Consider the following 16,985-nt stretch of genomic DNA (forward strand, 5'->3'; position numbering starts at 1 on the left):
ATGGTGCGCGTGGAGTTATCGAAACTTCTGCAGCTGCAAACGGAAGCGAACAGAGTGCGTAACATTTGCATTCTGGCACACGTGGACCACGGAAAGACGACACTGGCCGATAGTTTGATTGCAAGCAATGGCATCATTTCTACGCGACTGGCAGGCAAGCTGCGATACATGGATAGTCGCCCCGATGAGCAGGAGCGTCAGATAACGATGAAGAGCAGCAGCATTGCATTGTACTTTCGACAGGATACAAAAGGAGCGCTCGCATCCGAGGAGGATTTTTTGGTAAACTTGATTGATTCGCCTGGTCACGTTGATTTCAGCAGTGAAGTGTCAACCGCAATCCGGTTGTGTGATGGGGCCATCATAGTCGTCGATGTAGTAGAGGGTGTGTGTCCCCAGACGCGCGTGTGTCTCCAGCAAGCGTACAACGAGCAGCTTTCAACAGTGCTACTGTTGAATAAAATTGACCGGTTGGTGTTGGAAAAACGTCTGGATCCCACCGAAGCATACCGTCACCTGGAACGGGTACTGGAGCAGGTTAACGCGGTTGTAGGAAACCTCTTTGCCACGGACGTCCTGGCCAGGGAGCAAATTAGCATGACTGCTGATCAAACGTCCGCCCTCGAAGAGGCAGATGATTCGTTTCTCTATTACTCCCCCCAGCAAGGCAATGTTCTGTTCGGATCCGCGCTCGATGGATGGGCTTTCGATCTGGCCACGTTTGCACAATTTTACCATGGAAAACTGGAAGGAGTAACGGACAACCGCGAGCTGATGAACGCCCTGTGGGGTGACTATTTCTACTCGCCGCGACGAAAAGCGATTGAACCTGGCGCCACCGAAAAGGGTCGTAAGCCGCTCTTTGTACAGCTGGTACTGGACAACTTGTGGAACATTTACGGACTGGTTGAAACGCGAGACGAAACAAAACTGCGAGCATTTTCCGAGCGGTGTGGCGTAGTGCAGAGTCCTCGTGATTTGCGGCATGCGGATGGTCGTGTTCCTGTGAAGAATCTTCTTTCCGGCTGGTTGCCAATAGAACGTTCACTACTACGGGCAGTTTGTCAAACTGTTCCTGATCCAGCTGGCATCACCGATATGAAAGCCGAAAAATTACTATGCTCTCGGTTGGTTGATTTCGAATCGTATCCCCCCGAAACACAAGCCCTCAAGCAGGACATCATGCGCTGTGACGCCGACAGTGAGCGGTTGATCGTGTTTGTATCGAAAATGTTCCCGATTGATCATGGTGCTTTGGCGGGAGCTAAGGACACGTTGGAACGGTTAGCGAAATCGCTTTCCATCAGTGGCCCCGATGATGATGGAGGGTCAGTAGATGGGTCTGGTGGGTCATCAGAAATATTTCTTGCTTTCGCACGGGTTTACAGCGGAACTCTAAAGAGAGGATCTCGCGTGTTTGTCATTGGGCCTAAGTACGATCCCCGTACAATGCAGTTGGACGCCGAAGTAGCATCAACTCCGCATCTTGTAGAGGTTGAAATCGACAGCCTGTTCGTGCTGATGGGTCGGCAGCTCGAACCGGTCGATTCCGTGCCGTCGGGGAATATTGTGGGCATTGGGGGATTGCAAAATGTGGTCCTGAAGACGGCGACGCTTAGTAATTCTCGGTACTGTCCACCCTTCGTCGATCTACCTCTGATTGCGACACCAATCCTGAGGGTGGCAGTTGAGCCGAAGGAAATTTCAAAAATGCCTCATCTGGTACGAGGCTTAAAGCTACTTAATCAAGCTGATGCTTGCGTCGAAGTACGAGTGCAAGAAACCGGCGAGCATGTTCTGCTCACGTTGGGTGAGGTGCATCTCGAGCGTTGCATCAAGGACTTGCAGGAAACGTACGCCAAGATCGAACTTAATGTATCGAAACCAATTGTTCCGTTCAAAGAAACGATTGTACCATTCGTGTCAACTTCGGAGGACAACGCCGAGGAGGAAATCGCGAAAGATCGCGAGAAGGACAAATCCGTGACACTTCAGACACCGAATAGGCAGTGCACGATCAAGCTGGTGGCTGTGCCGCTTTCGCAGGAAGCAGTAGATCTTCTAAATGACAATGAAACCGTGATGAAAGCGTACGTTCGCATACACGAAGCGAAACAGTCGTTGCCACAAGCACTGCAAGAATCGATTGCGGAATTACAAAACAACCTAAGGAAATTACTGCCGGATACAATATCTTTCGAACGCATATGGTCATTTGGTCCGAAGAAGTGCGGCACTAACTTGTTAGTCAATTGTACTGATTTCAAGCACACATCCGTGTGGCATGAACTTGGATCTGGTCAGGGAGCATCGAACGATCCGCGAGCACAGTATGAGTCATCTTTTCTGAACGGATTTCAAATGGCCTCTCTGGCCGGTCCACTTTGTGATGAACCGATGCAGGGTGTTTGTTTTATGGTGGAACGTTGGGAACTTGATACAACGATTGGTGTAGACCTAGCATCTGTTGCCTCACATGGACCACTCTCTGGTACGTATATTTCGTTGCATTGTAGCTCGAAAAGATTGCTTCGCTTTAGGACGATGCATAATGCTAAATCTTTTTTCAGGACAAATAATGTCCGCCGTGAAAGAAGGATGTAAGAAAGCATTTTTGAATCAACCTCAACGTTTGGTTCATCCGATGTATAGCTGCAGCATAACCGTCAATTCCGATGTTCTCGGTAAGTACTATTTAAAATGTTTGATGACTACCTGGGAATTGCATATATTTTATGTAATTTACATATGTTAAATGCGTGATTGATATTCATATATTGTAATGTGCAATATTTCAAATATTGTTTTGGCAACACTGTGTTCTTCATATGGGTTCTGTTGCCTACCCCCCGGGAGGAATAGAGAGCTGTCACTTAGGGGGTTGTTTTTCTTGTTTACGGTTAAATTGCTGTCAACGTTGTCAAAACGAGCACATGGTTTGTTGTCGATGAAAACGACGGCAGCCGATGCGCTTCTTTGGCCGGTTAACAAATTAAAAGCGTGATCAAGTATACAAAACTAACGTTTCTTAGTGTCGTGCATGATAATATTGTTGTTTAGAAGGCAGATAATAAACGTGAGCAGTCGCAAGCATGGGTAAAAAAGGAAAAGTAGGAAAGGATCGGCGAGATAAGTTCTACAAGCTCGCTAAAGAATCGGGCTACCGATCGCGTGCCGCTTTTAAGCTCATCCAGCTTAATCGCCGCTTTGGCTTCCTGCAACAATCGCAAGTATGCATCGATTTATGTGCCGCTCCCGGCGGATGGATGCAGGTGGCCAGACAGAACATGCCCGTTTCGAGCATCGTGATTGGTGTGGATCTGTACCCGATAAAAAGCGTGCCTGGCTGTATAAGTCTTATCGGCGACATTACTAGCGACAAAACTAAGTTAGATCTGGCAAAAGAGCTGAAAACGTGGAAAGCCGACTTGGTGTTGAACGACGGTGCGCCGAACGTGGGTAAAAACTGGTTGCACGATGCTTATCAGCAGGTCTGTCTGACGCTCAGTGCCGTCAAATTGGCCACACAATTTCTACGCCCTGGTGGGTGGTTCATCACGAAGGTATTCCGTTCGAAGGATTACAACGCACTGATTTGGGTGCTGAAGCAGTTGTTCCGCAAGGTGCACGCCACTAAGCCGTCGGCGTCGCGTAAGGAATCCGCCGAAATATTCGTCGTCTGCCAGTACTACAAGGCGCCGGATAAAGTCGATCCTCGCTTTCTCGATTCAAAGTATGTGTTCGAGGAGCTCGATGTCCAACCGACGGATATTTCTTCGAACAACATTCTCAAGCAATTGGAGCGCAAAACGGTGAAGAAACCGAAGGTTGAGGGCTATGAGAGCACAGACGTTCGACAGATCGTAACTGCTATGGAGTATATGCAACACGAGAAGCCTCTCGCGCTACTGACGCGTGCAACGGAAATTACGTTCACGCCTGCCGACGAAGCCATTGCGAAGCATCCGCGTACGACAACGGAGCTGAAAGAATGCTGTAAGGACATCAAGATCCTTGGCCGAAAGGATATCAAGGAGCTGCTTCGGTGGCACAAGTTGCTAAGCAGCGAATTTAGAAAGCCATCTGAAGAGGTAATGGAAAAGTCAAGCGATAAGAAAAAGAAACGCGTTGAGGGAGATGAGGACTCGGAAGAGGAGGAAGACGTGGCAGAGGATATTGTAGAGTTGAAACAGCTAGAGAAAGAAATCGCCGCTCTGCGTAACGAGGAGGACCGTAACTCGAAACGAAAGCGCAAGAAGACTAATAAAGAACGTACGAAGTTGAATGAAAAGCTCAGCCTGAAGATGGTCATCAAGGGTGATGCGGGACCGACGGAAGAGGGCGATGATATGATATTTGCATTGAAGGACGTTGCCACCAAGCAGCACTTGGAAAACATACTGGACCAGCCGCCGGACATCGTTGCCGAAGAATCATCGGAAGACGACGAAGAAGAAGATGTCAAATACGTACGGTACGATCGTGAAACGAAAGGGGATCTGTATGAGGACGAAAAATTGCTCGCGGCAGGATCGGACAGTGGGTCGGATGTAGATTCGAACTTTGATGAGAAGGGTCTAGCGTTCGACTCTGATGAGGAGGAGTTAAGCTTCGATGAGGATCTGGACCAGCCTGATCTGTCGGATGATGAGAACCGTAATCCGTTAATCACCGATCTGGACTATCGCAATAAAACCGACAAAAGGTTGCAAAAGGCTCAGCTGTGGTACGAACAGGAAGCTTTCCAAAAGCACAACCTCGCTGCAAATGACGAGGAGGTGGACTACGACATGGACCAGCTGATCGATGCGTACAAGAAGGCTGGTGTGAAAGTGATCGGAGCCGATAAAGATGAAAAGGATGGCGAGAAGGAATCGCTGGGTAAGAAAGCACGCCGGCGGGCACGTCATGATCTAGACAATGAAGAACCGTCGAGTGATGAGAGCAGCTCGTCGGACGAGGAGGATGAAAAGCTAAAAGCAAAGGTAGGAACGCTAGTTCACAACACAGTGGAGAAAGTATCCGATAAGAACGGTGGATTCGAGATCGTTTCTTCTGAGAAGGTGCGCAAACCGAAAAAAATAAAGCTGAACGAGAAGGAGTTGGCGCTTGGACAGATGCTCGTGATGGGAAAGAAGATGCGGCGTGACATCATGGACATGGCGTACAATCGGTACATGTTCAACGATTCCAACCTACCGGATTGGTTCGAGGCCGACGAACGCAAGGCGATGAAACGCGATCTTCCGGTACCGGAGGACGTGGTCGACAGTTACCGTAAGTCCAAGGAAGAATTCAACGTGCGTACGATCAAGAAGGTGATGGAGGCAAAGGCGCGTAAAAAGCGCCACGCGACCAAGCGCCTGGAAAAAATCAAGAAAAAGGCCGAAACGATCATGGAGAACGTGGATAATACGAGCCAGGAAAAGATTCGGCTGTTGAAGAAGTAAGTATCGAGGTGTAATGCAACAAAGATGGGTGATTGTAACGCCTTTCCTTCCTCCTTCGCTTTTTTACTAAACCCTTGTTGTGTTTACTCTCTTTTAGACTCTATAAGAAGGCGGATGCCAAGAAGAAGGACGTGACGTACGTCGTGGCCAAGAAGACGGGAGTTAGCGGTAAGAAGGTTCGTCGTCCAAAGGGTGTGGAAGGACGGTTCAAGGTAGTCGATCCACGTATGAAGAAGGACCGGCGAGCGGAAATGGCAAAGGAAAAACGCGCCCAAAAGCACGGCAAAGGCAAGGGCAAAGTGAAGACAGGCGGTGGCAAAGGTGGTGGAAAAGGCGGTGGAAAAGGCGGTGTTAAAGTCGGTGGCAAAGCTGGTGGTCGAAAGAAGTAAAGAAAATACGAGCAAAAAATGCTTCGATTTGAAGCAATGAATATAAATAAACAAATACATTTAAAGTTATATATCGGGTTGATCAACTTTCTACGACATCCTGGCGTCTCCACTTTACTGGTTCCAAGTTAAAACTGTATCTCCGGTCAATAAGGAAGACTAATGGATTCGTCAAATTCAGTTGAATTTATTGTGATTATGTTATGATTTTGTAAGTTATACACGCAAATCTAGGAACATCTTAAAATTGGCAAAATGACCCAGCATATTAAGAGCGTCTCTAGTTGAAGTGACGAAATGCTTGAGCCCATGTTTTTGGACTGAGATGATTTGCTGGTATTATTCGTTCCGTGGCCATTCGTAGTATTGGTGCTTGTAATGGGAAAGGATGAAGTGGATTTCTCCGCACCAGGGGTCGTGCTCCCAGGACTATTTCCGGCTTTGTTTGATTGCGAAAATTGTGCAAGTGGCATGGAAGTTGACGAGGTGCCCAAAGGTTGCGACGGAGATCCGCGTCCAACCGTAGGTATCTTCTCTGTGCCACCCGTTACTCTGCACTGAGTGCGTTCACGCCATCCTTTACAGATGTTGGTGGTGGCGAAAGTGCAACCCATCTGATAGTTCCAAATTCCGTTCACTGTGTAGTTCACCTGAAAACACTGATATTGGCCGGCCGCTGGAGCAACTTTCTCGAGAGACGGATTGTGCATGGCGAGCAGGAGGTGCGTCACGTTTACGAGAGGGTCGTTACATTCTACTGGGCCGGTGCTTGAATCGCAGTTGATGTAGCTGCTATCCGAGTGGCAGAAATTGCAGCTCAAGCTGTGTACTAGAGTGCAAAATTTTTAGCGCGATTGAGGTTGATTTTGCATTTTTTTCTCTCTCATGCTTACCTCCATAGTTTATCGTAATGCACGCTAATGGTAGCAAAATGACGAACCAAAAATTTAATTTAAATTCCATTACTGAAAGTTCGTCCAAACTCGAGCGTTTCTGCTGAAAACTGGCTTCTCTTCGGTGTGGAAAGTATTCTACGTGTCACAGAATATGATTGTACTTGTTCCTTTACATATAATATGAATGAAATCGATTGTTATCTTCTTGTTTGGCTATACGAGAAAGAGAACAATAAGTTCTGTTTGTTGCAAATTAAAGGAGGGTCGACATACGCTACTGTCTCAAATGTTCAGTTGAACGAAAACCACGTGATATGCATAAAAGAAGTATCCGTAGAGCTTTTAAATGTATCGATTTTGTTTTATTAATAATATTGTTACTAAAGCTACGTACGTACTCTTACTGTTCTAGCGCTGGAATTAAATAGTTGCGTGGGATTCTTCCGCTAGGTCAATGATTTGTCTCGTTTCTCGTGTCTCCTCACGTAATCATAGTGGTAGAAAATGTCAGTAAAATGTCCCCCTCGCAGGACTCGTCCAATTTACTCTACATTGATTATTGAGCTCCCGTTCCTCGCTGGATTATACTTTAGTTTTACTTTAACTACCGCATAACCGCACATATAGCTCCACCGACTTTCCCAGGGCTGTCGGGCTTGATTTTGGCCTCCGTTGGGCAAAATCGTTTGAAAACTATTTACAAAAAAAGTATACTACCATCCTAAGCGTCTTGTGTGCTGGTGCACGGATCGGTCAAAGTACTTTAGGCGGTAAAACTAAGGCTGTCGCGTTTAAAAAAAAGTATATCCACTGTCCGGCGAGCGTTCAAATAGAGCTCGAGTGAATCGTTTGCTAGGTTCGATCGCATAATGTCTCATCCCACACTTGCAGGATCCGTTGGTATGCTTTTAAATCGTATTAAAAATATGTATATAGATCTCGTAATAAATAGAAAGGTTACAATAAATAAGCAAGATTAACGGCTAATCGTTGGCCGATCACCGAATCCGAGCGTATCCCGACGGGACCTTTTTCTACCGCCTTGATACCGGATCTCGTTCTTTCCATCGCTGGTGGTGGCCATCTTTTGTCCAATCCCAGCAAGCAAGGCCTTCGCAAGACACAGTGTTAGTACGGTTGCTAATTGCCGTTGCTTCAGTTGTTTTAACTAAACTGCGCATCATGGGTGGCATGTTCTGTATTAGGGCTCAGGAGCGATGAAAAGAAAAAGATGGCGGCGTTAATGTGGCGGCAGCGTGTCGTCCATACGTTGGAGGGACCGGATGGTGTGCTTTTGTTAAATGACGATAAATGTCCTTAAATGTCCTTCCGCTCTCTCGGCTGGGTTGACTCGAGTTCTAGTGATCTCTTTCTGCTCCCGCAACTGTCGGTGTCCTAGCTTTGCCTTACGATGTACGATAATCGGATCGGCAGAAAACGAACAAAACGATTCCAAGATGGCGTCCGTTCACGCACGTTCGTGTACGATCGCGATCGCGGAACCGTTTTCGGTGGTTCCCACCCCTCCGATTCCAGCAGTATAATGTAAAAGTGTAACGGGATACATGGATGAGCGTGGAGGGTGTCCTCGCAGGCGATGAGTCGATTAAAACGCTAGTCGAGAACATTACCGACATTATCGGACACGGCGTTCCGGAGTGTCGTATTACCTACGGGCAAATAAATAAGGGATCGATGGGAGAGAGGGTGTTTGCGTTAAATCGCAAAAAAAGGCCCGATTGGATCGGGGTTGCGGATGAGATGGGGATGAATAATAAATCATGAGCGGCTGCCCGGAGTGCGATCGTCGGATCAAGGATCCTCTGCGTGCTGGATCCGCCGGATCTAGTTAGCGCTTCCGGCCGCAGTGGCATCGGTTGAGCTCTGGTACGATCGCGAGATGGGTTCAGTTTCCGTGTCAACAGCCGCAGTGATGGAGGCGGCTGAATTCGCACGGTACGACGAAACCGGCTGCCGGGATGGGACCTTCCACTTATTGTACACGTTGGCAGGCGTTTTGGCCGGCTTCGAGGCGTAGTAGCTGGAGGTTTCCGGAGGAACGCACAGCATACCGTACACGTTGATGCCTGGAAGGCCGGCATACGTTGGCTGATCATGAGCCAGTGGTCCCTCTAAAGATGCGTTTTGGATGGGGCGAGAAAAAGGTACCAAAAGGACGTTAGCTCTGAGGGCGATTCATGGCAATCTGGTTCGACTTACCGAGTCGATAGTGCGGTGGGCACTTGCAGATGACCAGATAGTGCGATTTGCCGGTTCGCGTGTTTTGCAGAGCGAGAATGGACCAGTCCTTTGGTGCGCGGCAGTCCCGCAGCTCGTTCGTATTTTCGCACGTCTTGGCCAACGTGATCGCTCGCTTTTGCTGGTTACCGACGAGCTTGATCGTGTGGTTGTCGTCCTCGTTCAGGCTGGCAGAGCACGGATCGCGGTATCTGCGGGAAGATAGAGAGAGAGAGAGAGAGAGAGAAGAAGCATCTCGTGAGTGAGGAATAATTAACGTCAATTCCGCGGTAGATGGAAAACTAGATAAGGCTTGGACAAACGCCCATGCTCGGTGTAAGTGCCGTTAATGAGTGTCGGTCTTGAGAAGATCATGTTCGTTGGGGAGGAAAAAACCTCTTACGTTGAAGCCATTTCCTTTAGCCGCTTGGTGTCAACGTTGGCGGTTCGGTTTGAAATTGTTTTTCACACGATGAATCAACATTGGAATGGGGAGTTGTGTAAAGGTGTACCAGGAAGCTGTAAGACCTGAACGATAGTTCAAAGGGACTGATAACACATGGGATTGATGGATGTCGTTCGCTGGTTCAATTTGTACAGTACACATTTTTACCCTGTCATGTGGACGTTTTTTCACCCCCCTAAAAACCCATTTTCGAGGATGATTCATGTAGCTTCTTGCTACGTGTACCGAACGAGCTGCTGTGCAAACAAAGTGCAATATGCCAGTGTTAGTTTCATTCTTTCCCATTTGGCTGTCTCTCAACGCAGCGACGCAAAACCAAAACGAGTCAGTTTTCCCCAAAATGTCTTCAAAACCGCATGTATTTCGAGGTCCAGTGTCAACCCTTACTTTACACACACTTCTTGCGACGTCGCTGTTTGTTACCGTGTGTTGTCTCGTTGGAAATGGTTAGTTTTTCTGAGTTTGGCGTAGTTTTTCCGAGCTGACATTATGCTTCCATCACACGCTCGATTTGCAGGACTCGCGCTAAACTGCAGGATATGCCATTCGACTGGGGACTACGAGGCCTGTCTGCGCAGCTCCTCGGCCCCATGCACACCCGCTCTCGTCAACACAACCCATCTGTTCCTGGCGTCAGCCAATCCGACGCTGCGTAACGTCAGCTTGCCAGGTGCCGTTGCGCAATTCCAGTGCTTTCAGGTGAACTACACCGTGGGTGTGTTGTGGCATTATCAGATGGGTTGCACATACGCCACTACCAAGATTTGCGAAGGCTGGAAAGCGGCTAGTAAGTGTCTTACGAGCACTTCGAACGAGATGGGTGTACCGACACGTGTCAGCGTTCCACGGATTGCCGATTATAACCCACACGGGCCACCTTTGGTTATCCATCCACCTCGAGGACCTCCAGTTATGGGCGCTCCTGTACAGCCTACGGTTGTCGTCGTGACCCGGGACTATAAACCTGGCAGGGGAGCAGCCGAAGCGATCTCAAGCCATCGAGTTTGGATTGCGATTTTCGCCGGATGGATTGTGGCCAGGGTGTTGGTGTTTTGATCGTTGCCTTGCGTGGCTTTGGTGTAACATATTTGAAATACATCTACTTTTTGTGACCGTCCAGTGGAAATGTTAATAACAACATTTGTGTTTTTATGCTACGTGCTACGACCTGTAAGTGGTGATCGATCTATTTGTTTTCCTTGGGTACCCGGATGTGCTTCAGTATCATGGGTGAAGTTCTCTGTTACACTGCTGCATGCGCTAAATGACGCTAGAGTACGTGTGATTATAATGGGCTTCTTTGTAAGTTCCATGGCGCCTAATGGCTTATTACGTTCTCTTGCAACCATTATGTTGCTGTACGAGCTAAGGTGCTAGACGCACGGCGCTAGCTTCCTAAAAAAACGGCAGCTTGATTGTAACGGATGTATTTAAGAAGTGTTTGTTATGCTTTTCGCCGCAAGTGAGAGCTACTTACAGGCACACCCCAAAGCTCCGTTGCACAATGGAAATGAAAGTATTATGTTTGTTTCTCGATCGCTCGAGCCTCCCAATCCGTCTAACGCCTTACGCAGCGGTTCTATCGTTCGATCGGATAACATTTGATCCAATTATCAATCAATATTAATCGACCGCTTTCTTCGTGGGGCCGCAGTTTTCACGCGTCCAACCCCCTGCGCCGCCCCCTCCCCCCTCCCTTGCACCCCTAGGGAACCGTGTGTTTTCGACTTCATTAGCAGGTGGGTTTCGGTGGAATGTTCGGAAAAATGATACGTCTGAGGCGTGTACCGGATTCCAGGTCACCGGAATCGGATTCGGCCTATCAAACATACTTCCGGGCCGTCGGCTTGTGGGCTGTGCCGGTGGGTGGCACCCACCGAAATGAAGGAATTCCATCACTCGCTCCACGGCACAGGTGCGCTGCGGTGGAAAATTCTCCCCTTAGCATGCGTGCATAGCCATGGAGAAAAGAGCAAGCGAGAGAGAGAGAGAGAGAGAGAGAGAGAGAGAGACAGTGAAAGAGCTGCAGGCCCAGTAACCCGGTTGGTGGGACGCGAATCGATGCGATCGAAGGCAATTTTCCACCGGTGCACCGTGCTGGGGCGTCTTCGAAACCCATTTTCCCAGAGCCGCCCGTGGCGTGGAGGCCAGCTTGTTCGAGTCGGTACCGGCCCCAGTGGTTTTAGGGAGAAATTTTTGCATACAAAACTGCTGGGCCGGTCGGTCGATGGCACACTCTAATGGGCACTACTACCCTGCGCGCGAGTGATCGAGCGCAATTCGATTCGATTACGATTTTCCACCGAGATGAGCGATCGATGAGCGATTGTTGTTGGGTGTCCGGGTACGCGCGGGTCCGCCATGAATATAAAGCGAATTAAGGGAAACAATGTGGCCGGCGTTTGGGGCAGGGGAAAGTTTGAAGTACCATTTTTCACCCCCTGCGGGTGGTGCCGGTACCAGGGGCATGCGGTGCAAGAAGGGGCACTTATTGAATAGATCTTTCCGTTAAATGCACCATCACCAAATGAAAAAGGCGAAGAAAAAAAAAGAAATCTCCGATAAGTATCGGTAGGTTTCGATGGGGTGGAATCGATAACGCGTTGCTGAATGGTGCTCGGTGCGAAAGAAAAACCACGAAAAGGGCACACGCGTTGTGTGGTTGTGCGTAGTTGATATTCCGCGCGGTTATATTCCACCATTTGGTGATATGGTGCGGGAATAATGCGGGAATAAAACAAATTCACTGCGCATTTTCCATCCCACTGCAATTCGCTTCCCATTCGCGTGCGATTCCTAATGAGTTCCCTTTTTATTATTTTACCATCCTTGAAGGGCGGACAGACTCGTCTCCCGTAGAGGGCGCGCAATTATTACTCGACGATCTATCATCTCCAGGCACCCTGCGGGAATCTGAGTGCTAAGGGATCATGTCGAGTGGAGAAAGTACCTTTGATTCGATGGGAAATTGCGCATCTGAAGGGATTTATTTCTAGTGATTATTTTAACCCAACATTGGCTCACTCTTCCGGCCTGCAGCCGGGAAAGCAAACAGTCTCGGCTCGGCCCTCTAAGGGCTGATAATTGTCCTCGAGTACGCGCCAGCAGTTGAATCAGTCGGTCGAGGGTGGTCTGCTGCATTTTCCACCCATTTCGGCGAGAGCGACGCAATCGAACCAAGCGGCCGTAATGGCACGTAAATGTGTGAATGATGTGGCACCCTTCTCACCCCAACACACAAGGGGTGGTCCTTCCCGAGGTAAAATCGAACCTTTATGATGATGATGATGATGATGTGCGCCCGTGATGATTAATCGGCCGTGCAAGTCCGCTTTTGTTCGCCCGGCATACCCAATAGGCGGCCCTGCAGTGCAATTGATTTTCCTGGCGCACTTCACCCTGGCGAAAGTTCGTCGATGGGAGGTTAGACTTACAGGCCCTTTTACGAGTACAGTTACGGGCCCGGCCGGTGGCCCTGTTGTTCCGGTCGACGGGTGTTTGTTTGGGGCCGGCTGATCGGCGATTAATGTTGCGCGTGTTTTATTTTAATGAATTTGATCCAAAATTCCATTCCCCCATTCGATTATGCACGATCGCTCGATCGATCGCGATATGGTGCGGGAGTGAACCGGTGAAAAGAGAAGAAAAATGAGTGAAACCATGGCGCCCTGAAATTGAGTCATCGCCCTCTGGTGAGATTGCTGGTGCTGGAATTTAATTGGCTAGCTCTATGTTGTAGGCGCCATGGGTGATATAGATCACCAAACACCAACCAGAAGTGCCCAATCGAAGCTATGACCGTGCCACCTTACGATCGTGTAGAGTTTCCTCGACGAAAGTTGGCGCTTTTCCCGGCCAGATGTAGCCCTTCGTATCGTTTACACGCGTGCAACGGATATGCTAATAAGCGAGCATACATTTGCACAATCGACGGCGCATGGTGCCCGAAAACACTCCTGCCGGACACGACATGAACACCCGTACTAATCCCCAGGGTCGACCTCGGGCTTGAACGGCTTGTGGAGCCTTCGTCTTTGCTGGGAGAATCGCTGGGAGAACAGCCAGGGATGCCAGGGAGCTCAGTTTGAAACGAGGCTACCCGTGTTCAGCGCTCCGAACAATTTTCATTATCTGGAAAAGCCTGTGGGGGAATGGCGCCTGTCTCCTCGATCGTGTTCTTATCCAAGCGGGTATGTTCTTTGTCGCTCCCAGCGGGGATAGAAGCAAACATATTGCATATTACATAAACAGTACCGAGCCTCAGGCAGGGTCCGTGGCTGGAAGGAACAATTTTTCGCTTCACGATTTCGAACCGACACCGATCTAGAGATCGTCCCAAGGTGCTCAGCATAAGCGAGCCTGGCAGGGGGTTTCTTTCATTAGACCATTGCCAGCAAATGGCACAAAACCCACCAAGGCGATCGGAGAATGCTTCACGGATGACCGAAATATTTAAGCCAAGTCGGTTGGATCGACAAAACGTGTGCATGCGGGAACTGCTGGGTGGCCACCGAACCTTGGGGAATTTTCCCGCTGGCTTCCATTGCCGGTTGGCCATGTTTCCTGGTGATTTAATTAAATACGTGACCGCTCCATCGCGAACTGAGGATGCAACGGGGAGGACCAAGTCGGGAGGCACTACACGGCCATATAATGCTAATAAACATTGCAAACATTACAATAGACGGAGAGGCTTTTCTCCTGTCTCCCTGCCGGTTGTGGTCAACGCAACCAGCGCATGATCGCAGCATGATCGCGATCGAATTTATGCATAAGGTTAGAAAATTGTTGCCCATCGAAGGGCAGCATATTCCAGGCAGGGATTCCAGGCATCCCTCCAGGACACCCGATACTCGGCCAGCTGTCGATGGAAAATTGGTGGTCCACTGCAACGTCCGTTGTTCGGTAGATTCGATACAATAACAAAAAAAAACTCCAACACTTCCTACCGGTGTAGCATTACGGTCTGGTGCGTACTTTGAGTTCATTGAAGTTTGTGGACCCACGGGTTGTAAACCTGTCCGACACTGATTCGATTGCCGTGTAAGATTTATGGGTTAAGCCCCCCACTCGCTCAGAGGCTCAGGTGTGCGACGCCAGACACGATCGGGTTGAAATTCAATAAACTCTAACAGTACCACGCGGCGGGAGGGAGTTGGTGTTGTTTTACTTTTTTTTTGCTCGCCCATTCGTGTTGCTGCACCACCCATCGAAGGGCTTTTTGCGTTGCTCCGAAGGAACGCCGTTTGCCGTGCGCCTGTCATACATCATGTTTAGCAGCTTGTTTAGCTTGCCAAAGCATAATGAGACGCGCTGCAACGGGTTTCGAGAGTGCGCTCGGGCCTTGAACGGCTGATCGGGCGCTAGTGTCCGTGGAGGAAAGCAAACGAAGGGCAAAGATACCTCAACCGAAGGGACCACACCGCGATCGGTGCATCGAGCAGACGAAGCACGTGGTGGAAAAAAAATAAGGTACTGGAAAACCCTCGAAGCATGATTGATGAGGGTAATTGCTTCGCTTCGCCATCCGACCAGCAGCCACCGTGACCGAGGCGTCTTCTGATCGCTGGCCCTGCTGGCTGGAAGTGATCACTCTGGAAGGGCTCCGATGCGTTCCCTTAGAAGCGCTGGCCAACGGCAAAACAGAAAAGTCTGCAGTGGTCATGGCGGAAAGTGAAAACCAATTACCAACGTTGGTTCCCCTGGCACAAAGGATCCGCTCGATTTGTACAAAGCAGCCGGAGGTGTACCTGTTTTTTTTTGGCTCACATTCAGAAGAACGAATCGGCGCAGTTCCGGACCGCGGGTGGGACTTATTGGCGTGTGAATTTCAGATCACCCGCCCGTCAATGACACCGACACTGCGATCGTTGGTAATCGGAAATTAATCATCGCCTCAAGACGCCCTCCGAGACCTTGCGTGGGCCCGGTTGCTGGACGTGAAATTTCCCGGTCCGGAACTCCGGTGGCCAGCCAACTCACTGATCAGTCGATCAGTGACGAAAGCATCCGCCCCCGGAAAGTTTTAACAAGTCACGGTAGTTGATGACGGAACCCGGTGTTGCAGGCCATTGGCCCTCCGGTAGCTGGGAATGCTAATGAGCCCTGGATGTTTTCCAAGAATTAGAAGATCCTCCAACGATCCTCCAGCTAGAACGAGGTTCTATTTCGCGCCAGATGGCGTTTGCGACGGCCAGATCGCTGGGCAGGTTGATCTAGTGCGGACTTACCGAGGCGGACAGGCACACAGAGGCTGGGTGTAGTTCAGGCGCACGTAGACGGCATTGCAGACCTGGCACGAGAGTGAAAGAATTTGAATATTGATTAGGTGTACGGTGGCTTCTAACGGTGTGCCGCGGATGCAGATGCCGAACCGGCAGAGCGTTAACGCGATCTTACCTGCTGGATGGCGCACTCGGGCAGGAAGTAGATGTGCTGATTGTGCGGGTAGTAGTGGTACTTGGTCGGTGCCAGTCCCGTCTGTAAGAGAGAAAGAAAGAAGTTGGGATTGTGTTTAATGCCTCATGGTCTAAAAGGGGTGGTTTTGGGGTTGGAAAACGTGAAGGCAATCCCCTAGGGGGGGTGCGTTTCTGGGATGATTTTTCATATTGCGCTATTTTGGGCCCCCGAGCTATGGAACCGTTAACGAAAAAGAGGCTCGTCTTCACTAGATTGTGATTAGCGTTCGCGGGAGTCGGTTTCGCTAGATCGTTCGCTGGTAGGTTTTCCATTCTTTCGATTTTTTGTTTCATTTTTTTCATTCGCCACAGCTAATACACGACTCGATTTCACCCCGTAGGAAAGCTGTACGCCGTGATCGGACGTCGGCACGGGCGCATCCAGTCAGCTGACTTGATCGAGGGCAGCGGCCAGTTCGACGTGACCGCTGTGATTCCAGTGATCGAGTCGTTTAACTTCGCAACTGAAATCCGCAAGCAAACGTCCGGCTTGGCAATGCCACAGCTCGTGTTCAGCCACTGGGAGAAGGTCGACATCGATCCACATTGGGTGCCGTCAACGGAGGAGGAATACCTGCAGTATGGCGAGAAGGCTGACTTCACGAATGTGGCCCGGGTTTACATGGACGCGATCCGTGAGCGTAAGGGTCTGCCGGTGGAGAAGAAGTTGGTGGAATTTGCGGAGAAACAGCGCACACTTTCCAAGAACAAGTAGCAAGTGTACAGCAGCGTACCGTCTATTTTAGGTGACAAGGATTGCAGGATTGGAGGAATGCAAAGCATAAAATAATAAATACTGAATTCGACAAATTTTCCAAATTTTCTTCGCCTCCTTTGATTTATTGAACACAGTTGCAGTAGGAATAATCCTATCCGAAATGGCCATTGAGGGTATCTCTTCAAAACAGTGGGAAATGAAGCAGCTTGAAGTCTAGCTAGCTAGTAAAAGCGTTTGGCTAAAAGCACCGCGCGCCAAATGAAGTGATCTGGGTCGAACATAATGCATTTGTGGTGAAAATTAATTCCTCCTCGTACGATGTTCCCTAATTTTCGCACACATCGTTGGGAACAGGCACAGAGCGGCACGG

At 49.3% G+C, this 16,985-nt stretch overlaps 2 protein-coding genes across 2 annotated transcripts; both read left to right on the forward strand.

Annotated features, from left to right (window-relative positions):
* On the forward strand, positions 1–16,618 carry LOC128730842 (elongation factor-like GTPase 1). Its single transcript, XM_053823924.1, has 3 exons — positions 1–2,491; positions 2,571–2,684; positions 16,239–16,618. The coding sequence occupies exons 1-3, from the start codon at positions 1–3 to the stop codon at positions 16,610–16,612; spliced, it is 2,979 nt and encodes a 992-aa protein (XP_053679899.1). The 3' UTR covers positions 16,613–16,618.
* On the forward strand, positions 3,093–5,839 carry LOC128720882 (pre-rRNA 2'-O-ribose RNA methyltransferase FTSJ3). Its single transcript, XM_053814581.1, has 2 exons — positions 3,093–5,446; positions 5,548–5,839. The coding sequence occupies exons 1-2, from the start codon at positions 3,093–3,095 to the stop codon at positions 5,837–5,839; spliced, it is 2,646 nt and encodes an 881-aa protein (XP_053670556.1).
* Positions 16,619–16,985: the final 367 nt, after the last annotated feature.

The sequence above is a fragment of the Anopheles nili genome, chromosome 2 (genome assembly GCF_943737925.1).
Source record: "Anopheles nili chromosome 2, idAnoNiliSN_F5_01, whole genome shotgun sequence".
NCBI classification, from domain to species: Eukaryota; Metazoa; Arthropoda; class Insecta; order Diptera; family Culicidae; genus Anopheles; species Anopheles nili.